Raw genomic sequence first — 13258 nt, 5'->3', positions numbered from 1 at the left:
TGAGGAGGGTGAGCTGTACTCTTGGTGACATCCTGCCCTGATAAAGAGGATCAGGGCAGCTCTGATGGGAACCAGCCCCACAGCCTGTACCCTTGGTTCCTTCAAGCTGCCCTCTCCTCATGATTCCAGACCCTCATCACCTCTGCCTGATGTGAAGGAGGGATCACACAAGCAGGGACTGACACTGCACACAGAAAGTGAGAGGTTTTCCCCACACGTGAGGAACAAGGATTTAGGGTTCTCATCCCCCCTCTGCCTGCAGCCACCTTTGGAGGGCAGAGCACCTCAGGAGGCTGACCTGCCTTCATCTGTTCTCTGGGCCAGAGATTGTCCAGGCTCAGGGGAATCCAGCCATCTGCTCAGCACACCAAGGACTCTCCTGGACCTGGCCTTTCCTAACTCTGTAGAACAGGACCTGCCTCTCTGCTCTTCCCAGACCTGCTGTATTCTCCTTCCAGGTCCTGCTGTAGCTCTGCTGCTGTGGTGTTGTTACCACACCATCTTGCAGGGTACAGCTTGATGGCACTTTTGTACACTTCTCCTATTCTCTCAGTATTCTTTTCACCAGACAAAGCAGAAAGATCCCAGGCTAGATCCTGGTGTCTCCAATCCTCACTGTCCCTGTGCTGCTCATAGCTGAGTTTTCCCATAGCATGTCTGTGCCAGGGCTCCCAGATGGAGAAGTACCAAGGCTGGATAAAAATGCAAGGTAGAATCACCAAGTTCACTGGTTTCTATATTAAATATTGCTGCAGAAAGCACTGCTTAGCAGTTCAGGTAGTAGATGTCTGACTCCTCCTCATTTCTTGCTATCTCCCTTGATTCACAAGCATTATAGCTATACAGGATTCAAGAAAACTGGGTTTGATGATGAGGAAAGGGTCATGTGCCTGGTGAATGATATCTCTGCCATCCTGCCTGGATTCAGACTGTCATTCCTTTATGGAGAAGTCTGTGGATATCCTTATTCCAGTGTAGATACTTTCCTATAGTGGTGGGTGAAAGCTCATTCATCTTGTTCATCCTTTCAGTGGTTTCCATTTTAACCTTTAAAAACCCAGTATGTTTGCAAAATGCCCTCGCAATTGTCAGCAGAAGAAAAAATGTTTTCAAAGCTCAATGTAGCTTCATTCAGAGTGATGTGCTGGGAAATACCTTAAGCTGCCAGAAGAAGATCTTGAGAATAAAAATATGCTATTGCAAGAGATTTACCTTCCCTAGTGGGAAGGGTGAAATCCTGTATGGCATTGGTATTAATTAACTAAGGCTAATAAAAACAAATTATTTCTCTATTTCCGTCATGCAGAGATTGACTGAAATAAAGATCTCTAGAAATATCTAGATTTGTGAAATGAATAATTTATTAATGAAGAAGGTAGTGAAGAACTAATCAATCAATCAATCAATCTAGTCCTTTTACCTGGGGAGCTTAAGATTTGTTTTTACACTTGAGCCCACCTGGGAATCCCTTTCTCCTCTTCCTCCTCACCCTTTTTCAGTTATTACAAGAGTTTGGAGAAGAACTGTGATCGTCACTCACTCTTGCTTCACTGATTGCAGTGCTTGATTGGCCAGTCAAATACACTGGATTTTTCATTCTTGTCAAGGTGTCAAAACCAGAATATGAATAGTGAATACACGTGTTGTGTACATATCCTCATTCATGTGCAAATGTGGTTGTTTAGATAAAGAAGAAACATATTTACAGTTCTGAATGTTCACTTTCAAGGCTTCCAAAGTTATCTTTGGCCTCTTACATTTTTCACTTCCTTCTTCCATTCCAATGATATTGGTCTTTGTGGAAAGATGTTTTAGATCATTCTCTTTCCCCCTGGGCTTTGGTCTTCCTTGATGACTGTCCCCGGAGGCAATAAATTCATATATGGCAACAATTTCAGCTGGTGGTAATTCCATCCAAGACATCATGGCTGTGGAGGTAGAGATGAGATGGAGAGCAATATTCTGACTCTTCAGGGTTAGGATGATCATCAGATTTTCTTGTTAAATTGTTAGAACCACAGAAACAGAGGAAAGTAACCACTCTGGCCAGAGAGGGATGAATGACAATGAAGCATTATTTCCTGTTGTGGAAAAACCTTGGATTCATTCTTCAAAGAATGATACATCTCTAACTGTCACTATGTAAAATTTAACAAGGACTATATTAAGACATTTTCTTAATCTGAAGAAATCGGAACTTTTTTTCCCCAATTTGTTGGTTCAAAGGATAAAATGAAATTTTAGAACAATATTAATTTCAACCTACATAATTTCCTTCACTATACATGAAATCCACTGATTTTTTTCCACAGTGTTTGCACAAAAACTATCAGTTGACCCTGATTCTCTGACACTTCCTTGCAATCTGTCTGTCAATGAATTTTGACTTGAACTTAAATGTGCCCCAAAATAATAGGTTTATACAGGGGGCTGTTGACTTCAGCTGCAGTGTTCTTCAGACATCCCCCAGTCATACTTAAACAGCGCCACCAGGTCTGATCTTATTTTATTTAAAGTCTGCTAAAGCTTTAGGTCATTCATGGTTCCCCAAGCAGACCTGCCACATTAGCTGGCAAGGGTCTCTTGCTATTTTGCTGGAGGAAACCCATTTAAGTTTAAGTTTCAAGATTCCACCACCATCCCAATACCTGACTCCTCATGAGAGAAAAATGCTGAGATGCATCAGCCAGAATTGAAAGGTATCTTTGGACAGGAGCTCTCATTTTTTTGGTACAATGAGATGATTGTGAAACCCGTGGTAGTATAAATAGTTCCTTCCAGGCAATGGAAAATGTTACTCTTGAGATATTGTCTTTTCGTAAACCCCAGGAAGTTACAAAATATTAAATAACAAATCAAACATATGTTTGTTTCGCATCAGAGGACTATGGTTGTTTTATTGTTCTGCTGTAGAAAAAGAGACCTGTAGAGCCACTCCCCTTCAGAAATAGAGAGTATATATTGTGAGGCCCTTTTCACCAGCACCACCTGGTGAGATGGGTACCACCATGATTTTGACATGGCTACTCTTGTTGGGTCCAGCAATTCTGGAGGCCAAAACAGGTAAAACACTTAGACTTCTTCCAGGGCATATAAAAAAAATGATAAAGACTGCTTGGAGTCCTCTCTGTTCATTCCAAGAGCAGAAATTAGATTCAGGCTGGTATTGGTTTGGGAAAAAGAATAAAGGAGGAATTGGATGAAAGAGAAGGGTTTAGTTCTACTAAAATTATGAGCTAATCATCAGAGTGGATGATAAGAATGAATCAAACCATTTTGTGGAGTTCATTTTTGCTGCCACAGGGTACTACTCATCTTAGTGCCTTGTATCATTGCAAGAGTTGTGTTTGTGAGTATGTCTTGAATGAGGTATTCTTTTAGTTTCAAAAATCTGATCTAGAAATTACAGAAAGGTTTATTTCTTTACTTATTTTTAATGTGTATTTTATTCCAGAGTATATGTGTGCACACATATGTAATATATTTAATATTACTTGTATTATTTGGTTCTTATTGGTATTATGTACAATTTAACAAAATATAACATGAAGTTAAGTTTTCACATTCTAGCACTGTGGTTAAATGATAGACATCTAAAAATTATGAGAAATACTTTTAGTTCAACATTTTTATGGTCATAGAACTTTTCCTTCCATGATTACTTCCTATCTCCTGAGTGGTTTGGCTGGCTTTGAGTTAATAGTCCTGTGTATACCTGAGAATAATGCTGATGACTTTTCTAATGAGTTACTTAAGTTTCATGATAACTTATATTGCCACCGTTCACCTCATCAATTCTCTTCATCTGTCTCCTGCTCTCCTGGTGATAAATCATCTCACTCTGGCTGCTCTAGTTCTTCTCTCTGCTCTCTGCCTCTGTGTCCCAGAGCAGAATATTTGGTGTATTTGTACAATCACAGTCTTTTGTCTTTTTGATACCTTTGAAGTGTGAGGCAGGATTCAACCTATCCAATTTCACCCCCAGCTGATGGTTTTGCTTTCACAGTGATGACAGGCCTTGAATGAAAGCAAATAAAACTGGTTTAGGTCAGTTTTAATTTCCTAATCCTACTCTGACTTTTTTCCAAGTTTGCTATTTCACCTCTCAAAAGCCCTGTGAGTAGGGTTCAAAAATGTGCATGTTCAAGTAGATATTTGAAGGAACAAGTCAGGTATAAGTCAAGGGGCACTTTCATAGCTTTGCCCTTTGAAAGTCACACAAATCAGGGCAAATTTAGTGTGGTCACCATCTTGACTGTACTTCTAGCTCAATAGCAAAGAATTAGGTGCAGTGAAGAAATTCTGGAGCTGTTAACTTTTGAGATTTGTTTTGCTTTGGATGACTAAGTGTTTAATAACAAGGTAAACATGAACTTGGCAGCAAAGTAAAATATAACAAGTGCAGCTGCATGTTTTGATTTCCAGAGTGTAAATACTGCAAATCCGAAGTTACAACATTTATTTGCTTGCTTATACTTAATAGTAAAGTTTTTAATAAACTTCTTCACCAAAAATGGATCTCTAAAATCAGGATTTTCATGCTGGTCACACCAGAATGTCTAAACAAGACATATAAAACTGAAAAGCAGATGGGTTTTACCTGAATTAATGCAGTAATCAGCTGTATACATGATAGGTTATTTCTTTATTTCAAAATGTAATAATGTTTTGCTGGTATATAAGAAATAAAGCCACTGAACTCCTATTGAAATCTTTATAATCCTGTTGAGACCATTATCCATTCTGTAGAACGTATGGTGGAATTCTTTCACTAAAGTTACTCTTATAAGCTATAGGATTTGGTGATGTGTGGACTCTAGGTCCTTAAACTTGTCCCAAAAATTTCTTTTCTTGCTGAAACCATTTGTGCTTAGCCTGCTGCCTAACTCTACTGTAGGGATCTTGCATAAAATATACATGGCTGATTTTGAGAACTGGAAGAGAGGAATAAAAATTATACAAATCACCTCTGTCCTCACAGGCACTTCATACTGGGCTGGGCAGCAACGTCTAGGGACAAAAGGGGAAGAAGGCAGGATAGATACTCCTTCCAGTCCCTTCCAGCTTGTTTGCCCAACTGTTGTGTGCTCACACCCTCTCTCCAAAGGTCCGTATGTCCAGCTGGTGAACGGAAGGCACCCCTGCGAAGGTCGCGTTGAGATCTTCTACAGAGGGCGGTCGGGGACAGTTTGTGATGACTTCTGGGACCTGGCAGACGCCCAGGTGGTGTGCAGGCAGCTGGGATGTGGCAAGGCCATTGCAGCTCTGGGAAGTGCCTACTTCGGGCAGGGCTCGGGTGACATCGTGCTGGACAACGTGCAGTGCAGCGGGAACGAGGTGTCCTTGCTGCGCTGCAACCACAGCGGGTGGAGGATCCACAACTGCGCCCACTATGAAGATGCTTCTGTTGTCTGTTCAGGTACTGCCACATTTTTCCTCCCCTCAGTCCTGTCCTTCCACCCCACTGACCCTGCAGGACCAGCATGGACTCATGCTTTTCTCACTACGGCCATGTAAAAACTGTGCTTGCTCATCCACACAAAGCGATTAAAAACCCCAGGGATCAGATACACATTGCAGATGTGCAGAACAATTGCTCCATCTAATCAAGAAGGAAACAATTCAAAATTAGAGGCAAAGCTATGCCTGATAGGCAAAGTTAATCAGGGAGGAATGGGGTTGGGTGAACTCTCAATGGATTTGTTATGGGCAATAATAATTTCACAATCACAACTCAGATTGTCATAGCTCACCATTCACTTTTTATTTTTTCCATATTTTTCAAGTCTTCCTTCGTTTAGGTCCATTAATGCCTTTTTCCTTTGCAAACATCCATCCATTTTGACTACTCTTTCACCTTGCTGTGTTCATTTTACTTTCCCATTACTTTTTTAAGAGAATGTGTGTTATTTGTATCTTATTTTCTCATGTATTAACAACAGATCATCAAAATAAGGCATGGCTGATGACAACAGGATGTTCAGGTGTTTTATATCTATATTGCAGGTTTCCACATTCCTGTGGAGAGTGAGAGCCTGGAGAGCTGAGTCCATGCTAGAAGGAAGTGCTAACTACACCACTGTTTTGCATTTAGAGGAAAAAAATAAAGATTGCTACAAAACCTCTATTAATTTATGTTAATTATTACGTTAATTTATGTATGGTGTGTTCAGAGCCTTTTTAAATGCCATTTATTTCTTGATTGGATTCATAGTTCCATAATTCAGCCTGGTCCACTCTTGCTCTTGAACAAAGCACCATGCCAAGACCACTGCCCAGGCTGTTCCTGGGGATGTGCTGATCCTCTGCAGAAGGGCATTCACAATGGGGACAGATCCAAGCCCTGCTGCTGCCAGCAGCCCCACAGCTCCCCTGCTCCCTGCCAGGAGCCTGTAGAGTCTCAGGTTGTGCCTGGGCTGTGGTGTCCTGGGACTGGGAGCAGATGCCACACCAGAACCTCACCCTGCTTACCATCTGCAAATACCACTTCCAAGAAAAATTTGAATTGTTTATTACCCACCTCCATTCTCTGCACTGACCCCAGACAAGATGGACTATGCCATCAGAGTAACTGTTCTTGATTTCACTTCATCCTAGAGGAACAGGGCTTGTAGCTACCACACAGATGTATCCATTGCACAGCACTCATGTGTGGGGTGTTTTTCTTCTTTTTTCACAGAAGAGTCTGATCCAACATCAACAGATATAACAACCTCAGCACTGGAGACAACCTCCATGGAAGAGACACTCGGAGAAACAACGGCGTCTCTAAGAGAGACAGCAATGCCAACATCAACAGTCCTCACAGAGGGGACAACACTCCTGGGGGACTCAGCCACAACTGAATTAACAACCAACACTGAGGAGGTGACATCCCCACTGCAGACAGCCAGCACGGTGCCATCAGCCTCCGGAACAGAGGCGTCCTTCCATCTCCTGGTGGAGATGGCCATCACAGAGCCAACAACAACCCTAGAGGTGACAAACAGCACATTGCCAGCAAGCTCCCCAGGAGAGATGTCTGCTCCACCAGAGACAACAGCATCATCCACTGCCCTACCACTGTCGTCCTCACTGCCTGATATGACCCCCACAATGAGACTGGAAACCAAAGCAGAGGAGAGCAAAGCAGGTAACCCTATCCACTGTCAGTCACTGTTCTCTTTAGTGCTCCTGGACTTTCTTCCCAGACCTGATTGCACTGCAGGGAGACTCCCAAAATGGCAGGGCCAGGTTCCATGCTCTCTTCCCCTGTTAACTGTCCAGCTCTGCTTTTCATGTCCATTCCCATGTCCGTTACCATTGCACTAATGACCTCCTTAGCAGGAACATCCAGCCCACCACATCTGACCAGCACGACCAGCATAACGCCACCCACTAGCACAGCAGAGATGTCCACCTCAGAAGAGATGTCCACTGCAGCAGAGATGTCCACCTCATCAGTGATGTCCACCTCAGCAGAGACGTCCACCTTAGCAGAGATGTCCACCTCAGCAGAGATGTCCACCTCACCAGAGATAACAAGATCCACAAAGATGATAACCTCACCATTGATGACCACCTCAGAGACAAAACCTACGAGTGCAGAGGGGAACACACCAGGTAACCCTGTCATCCCTCACTCACAGGTCTCCCTAGTGCTCCTGATCTCTTTACTCAGTCACCCTAACCCCTGGCACGCTGGTGGATTTTGGTGCCCTTCCTTGGAAGCAGCCATGCTGACCTCTCCTGGTCTGTGTAGGGCAAAGCAGCAAGCTTGGTGTTTTCCTCTTGCCTGGTGAGCTGAGCGTGTGCCAAGCAAGAGCCCTGTTTGCACATGGAGAGCCCAGCAGACTCTCCTGGCCTGCAGGAGAGAGTTTCAGAGAGGTGGCTGAGGGATCACAGAGCTGGGAGGCTGGGGAGAAGGACTGAGGGATCACAGAGCTGGGAGGCTGGGGAAGGACTCAGAGCACTTTGGGCTGGTGTCTCTGTGGGAAATGGCTGGACAGAGCTGCATCCTCTCTATGGCATTAATGATCCAGCCTCGTTGATCATACTAAATGCTGTGGCCATTGTAAGGATTACCTCCCTAGCAGGAATGTCCAGTGCAGACCAGAAGATCAAGGAAACAACCCTCATGGCAGAGATGACCACCTCAGGAGAGACAACCGCCTCAACAGAGATGACAACCTCAGCAGAGACGACCAATCCAGAATGGATTGGAAAGATGGAAAGCAGCCCAACAGGTAACCCAGTCCACTCTCACTCACTGCTCAGTGTGTGAAACAGAAAAGTCAAGATGGTCATTGCAGATGAGTAAAAGAGGTGTGCAGGATGTTGTAGGAATGACAGGACAGGCGCTAGAAAATAGGCTACTCTCATCTGCATATCATTGTGCTGGCTCTGTTTGGAACCTTTGTCATTGACACCAAATTCTTCCTTGCATCCACAGCTCCAGAGCCCACAACATCCACACCACAGTCCACAGGTAATTCCAACCCCCCAGCCCCACGCCCAGCCTTCCAGCAGCCATGCAGGCTGCCTGTCACAGTGGCCCATGTGGGGACAGCAGAGTGCTGGCATGGTGTGAGCTCATCCTCGTGCCTTGTGCCATGTGCCAGGGCCCAGCGTGCGGCTGTCGGGCGGCAGGAACGGCTGCGAGGGCCGCGTGGAGCTGTACGACGGCAGCGCCTGGGGGACGGTGTGTGACGACCAGTGGGACCTGCAGGATGCCCGCGTGGTGTGCAGGCAGCTGGGCTGTGGACAGCCCGTGGCAGCCCTGGACACTGCACACTTTGGGCCGGGCTCCGGCCGCATCTTCCTGGACGACGTGCAGTGCCGCGGGGACGAGCCCTCCCTCCAGACGTGCCGGCACAGCGGCTGGGGTGTGAATGACTGCAGGCACGTGGAGGATGCCAGTGTCATCTGTGCAGGTGGGTGGCCAGCAGACACCTTCAGCTCTCCAGCAGCTCACACCAGACACGTTCTGGTGTCCTCTGTGGGAAGCCGCCATGCAGAGACAGGGCAGAGAGGAGAGCCTGGGGTCTTCTGCTGCCTGGTGCTAAAACACGTGTCATGTAAAATCCCCATTTTTGCACAGAGGGGTCAGAACAGGCTCTGCAGTCTCACAGGTGTAGGTGCTCCATGTGGTTGCAAAGAGCAGGTTTGTGGGATCACAGCATGAGCTGCACTGGGGACACGTCAGGCTGGTGTCTGGATGGGACAATGGCAGGACTTCCATGCCCTTTCTTCCCTATATTCCTTGAGCCTAGCATTTCCATGTCCATCCAGTGCTAAAAGTTCGCTGCCTTTTATAACCTTTCATTCACTCCCTCTTTTTCCTTGCAGCTGCCAATCCAACCCCTCCTGCTCAATGGCCGTACACAACAGGTAATTCCTTCACACACAGCACATTTCCAGTTTTATTCTGAGCCCCATCCTGGCACAAGAGCAGAGGACAGGGAGCCTGCTGGGCTGAGCCTGCTCACTGCAATGTTACTGGTCCCTTCTGCCCATGGCAAAGGCTCTTGTCATTTGAGACCTTCTGCCAGAGAGGATCTGAGCCTCTGCAGAATGGCAGCTGCACTGGTGCCCAGTCCAAACCCTGCCCTGCCACACCATGGCTCCTGGCTGTGGGGCAGCAAGGGCCACGTGGATGAGGCCAATCCCTTCTCTCAAGCCCATGTATTGCCAGGCCAGCCCAAGACACAGGTATCTGTCCTAATGCCAGGCCACAGCTGCTGCTCTTCACTCATCAAACAGAGGTGGGCAGTCCCTTGTGGATACTCTGTCATGGCCCATAGCCTCAGAGCTCTGGAAGGTGTAGGAGTGGCACTCCTCAGGGGATGATCATAGTGTGCAAAAACAGCTTTTTGCCAAGTGCCCCCATGCCCCAGGCAGCTCTTAAAACCCCCAGGGTGTTCTCAGGGCATTCCCCAGCAGATCCTTGCTCATTATGCATCAGCCTTCCACACCCTGGGGTCTTTGCTCTTTCACTCCACTTCCTCGGTCCCTTGAGGTTTGCACCACCTCAAATCAAAATCACTGCAGCAAAATCTCCAAAACATTTGTGGAGGTGGGGGCTGTGGATGCTGGGCTGTTGGAAACCTGATGTTGTGCCGTGTGCCAGGGCCCAGCGTGCGGCTGTCGGGCGGCAGGAACGGCTGCGAGGGCCGCGTGGAGCTGTACGACGGCAGCGCCTGGGGGACGGTGTGTGACGACCAGTGGGACCTGCAGGATGCCCGCGTGGTGTGCAGGCAGCTGGGCTGTGGACAGCCCGTGGACGCCCCACGAAATGCCCGCTTTGGCCCGGGCTCCGGCCGCATCTTCCTGGACGACGTGCAGTGCCGCGGGGACGAGCCCTCCCTCCAGATGTGCCGGCACAGCGGCTGGGGCGTGCACAACTGCGCGCACGTGGAGGATGCCAGTGTCATCTGTGCAGGTGGGTGGCCAGCAGAGGACACATGGCTTTGCACAGCATTCTAAGAAGATTCTGGGTCTGTCCTCTGGGAACAGCTGTGTTCCCCTGCTAAAGCCATTGCAGAGGCAAGGCCGAAGTCTTCTTCCACCTGGGGCTGAAGCCTGTGCATTGCAAAAGACAAATTTTTACACAGAGAGGGGCACACTGGGTTTTCTACACTTCCCACTTTAGAGGCAAAATGAGGGGGCAAAGAGCAGGAAGGTGGGATTGTTCTTTGGGGAGGATGGGGCAGGACTGGGGACAGTCTGGCTAGTATGAGAACAGAGGGAAAGGCAGGACCCAAGCTCTCTTCCTCCTGTAGTCCTACAGCCCAAATTTTGATGTCCATGTACATGACCATGTCCACATCCAAGTCCATACACTGCCACAAGCCTCACTACGTTTTTGTTCACTCCCTCTTCTTCTTTGCAGCTGCCAATCCAACCACTCCTACTCAATGGCCACTCACAACAGGTAAGTCTGGCTCACCCAACTTATGCCCAGTTTAAAAGTGAGGCCCAGCTTGGCACAAAGTGAGAAGAAGGGAGACCAATAGTGCTGATCCTGCTCAGTGCAAGGCTGCTGATCTCCTTGGCCCATGACAACCCCAGGGTGCTCAAATGGTGGCCAATGGTGTTTTTCACATGCAAGGATTCCAAAACGTTACTGTGGAAATGCCTCAGGGTATCAAGGACTTCTGCAACCAGGCTCCAACAGTACACCAACAAGTGCCTGTACAGGGCTAGACTTTTCTGTGTATGCCTGGAGTCTGTCCTCAGTTAGAATCCTCCCCCAGTCCCTTTTGGGTCTGCATTACTCCAGCCAATGGTCACTGTGGCCAAACCCACAAAGCAGTTGGGAGGCTGAGGGCTACGGGTGCAGAGCTGGTGGAACCCTGTCCCTGTGCCTTGTGCCGTGTACCAGGGCCCAGCGTGCGGCTGTCGGGCGGCAGGAACGGCTGCGAGGGCCGCGTGGAGCTGTACGACGGCAGCGCCTGGGGGACGGTGTGTGACGACCAGTGGGACCTGCAGGATGCCCGCGTGGTGTGCAGGCAGCTGGGCTGTGGACAGCCCGTGGACGCCCCACGAAATGCCCGCTTTGGCCCGGGCTCCGGCCGTATCTTCCTGGACGACGTGCAGTGCCGTGGGGACGAGCCCTCCCTCCGGATGTGCCGGCACAGCGGCTGGGGCGTGCACAACTGCGCGCACGTGGAGGATGCCAGTGTCATCTGTGCAGGTGGGTGGCCAGCAGAGGACACAAGGTCTTGGGCAGATCACTCTGAGATGGTTCTTTCTCTCTCCTCTGGGAACAGACAAGCAGAGCTCCCTTGGTAGGGCGAGGACAGAGACATGGCTGGGGTCCTCTGCTGCCTGGGACTGAAGCCAATGCCATGTGAAAACCCCATTCTCTCACACAGAGGGAACTCCAGGCTCTCCATAATTCCAACTGTTGGCATCCACTGATAGCGCAAAGCTCTGGATGGAGGGATTCTTCCTTCGGGAGGATGGGGCAGGACTGGGGATGCGTCAGGCTGGTGCCAGAATGGGGGAAAGGAAGAGAAGAGCTCCAGCCTCTCTGCTGGCATTAGGCCTCCAGCTCTGCTTTTCAAGGCCATTGCCATTGAATTCATCACCTCCCCAACAGAGACATCCACCCCTCTGCAAATGACCACCACACCACCAACCCCTGCCACAACCAAGCTGTCCACCCCAGCACCCGTGACCAACACAACCGCCACGGCTTCCACAGCACAGAGCAGCACACCAGGTAAGCCTGTCCACTCTCCCCCACTGCTCTCCCTACTGCTCCTCATCTCCCTCACCAGAGCTGACTGCACTGCAGGGACTCTCCCACCTCTGGGCCTCTCCAGTTGGGCCTGCACAAACTTAAAGTGAGGATGCAAAGAGAGAATGGGGAAGAGCTGGCAAAGGGACAGCTGTGCTTTGATTGCAGGAGCTCTGCAGCCATTGCTGGTTCAATGAAACTCTTTGCAGAGGGATTGCCTCTCACTGCAATACAGGGAGCAACATGCCCAGGGATCCTTCTGCCTTAACAGCCTCATTTCCTTCATGAGTCATGCCAGAGCTATTTCCTAGACATATTCTAGGAACATGGGGATGTGGCTGGAGGAAAGAAAGATGCTTCCTTTAAGATTTTGAAAATCAAGAGAGTTATTCAGTGTGCATAGTGGTCCTATGTGAAACAGCAAAGTTAAGGTGGCCATTTCAGATGAGTGAAAGAGCTCTGCAGGATGTTGTAGGAATCACACTCCCATGTGGGGACAGCAGAGTGCTGGGATGGTGTGAGCTCATCCTCGTGCCTTGTGCCGTGTGCCAGGGCCCAGCGTGCGGCTGTCGGGCGGCAGGAACGGCTGCGAGGGCCGCGTGGAGCTGTACGACGGCAGCGCCTGGGGGACGGTGTGTGACGACCAGTGGGACCTGCAGGATGCCCGCGTGGTGTGCAGGCAGCTGGGCTGTGGACAGCCCGTGGCAGCCCTGGACACTGCACACTTTGGGCCGGGCTCTGGCCGCATCTTCCTGGACGACGTGCAGTGCCGCGGGGACGAGCCCTCCCTCCAGATGTGCCGGCACAGCGGCTGGGGTGTGAACGACTGCAGGCACGTGGAGGATGCCAGTGTCATCTGTGCAGGTGGGTGGCCAGCAGACACCTTCATCTCTCCTGCAGCTCACACCCAACACAGTTCTGGTGTCCTCTGTGCGAAGCAGCCATGCAGAGACAGGGCAGAGAGGAGAGCCTGGGGACTTCTGCTGCCTGGTGCTGAAATACGTGTCATGTAAAATCCCCATTTTTGCACAGAGG

The 13258-nt window shown here is 48.8% G+C and overlaps 1 protein-coding gene across 1 annotated transcript in view; it reads left to right on the top strand.

Moving 5' to 3' along the window:
- Positions 1–13258, top strand: part of DMBT1 (deleted in malignant brain tumors 1) — a 42105-nt gene that overhangs the window by 15303 nt on the left and 13544 nt on the right. The window contains exons 11-21 of the mRNA XM_063406425.1: positions 5108–5419; positions 6680–6978; positions 7382–7602; positions 8059–8225; positions 8601–8912; positions 9328–9369; positions 10109–10420; positions 10871–10912; positions 11363–11674; positions 12083–12205; positions 12776–13087. Of these exons, the coding sequence (XP_063262495.1) occupies positions 5108–5419; positions 6680–6978; positions 7382–7602; positions 8059–8225; positions 8601–8912; positions 9328–9369; positions 10109–10420; positions 10871–10912; positions 11363–11674; positions 12083–12205; positions 12776–13087 (2454 nt within the window). The remainder of the gene's footprint in view (positions 1–5107; positions 5420–6679; positions 6979–7381; positions 7603–8058; positions 8226–8600; positions 8913–9327; positions 9370–10108; positions 10421–10870; positions 10913–11362; positions 11675–12082; positions 12206–12775; positions 13088–13258) is intronic.

This window comes from Prinia subflava, chromosome 9 (assembly GCF_021018805.1).
Source record: "Prinia subflava isolate CZ2003 ecotype Zambia chromosome 9, Cam_Psub_1.2, whole genome shotgun sequence".
Lineage (NCBI taxonomy): Eukaryota > Metazoa > Chordata > Aves > Passeriformes > Cisticolidae > Prinia > Prinia subflava.
Note: the sequence above shows the minus strand (reverse complement) of the source record. Positions and strands in the feature narration are given on the sequence as shown.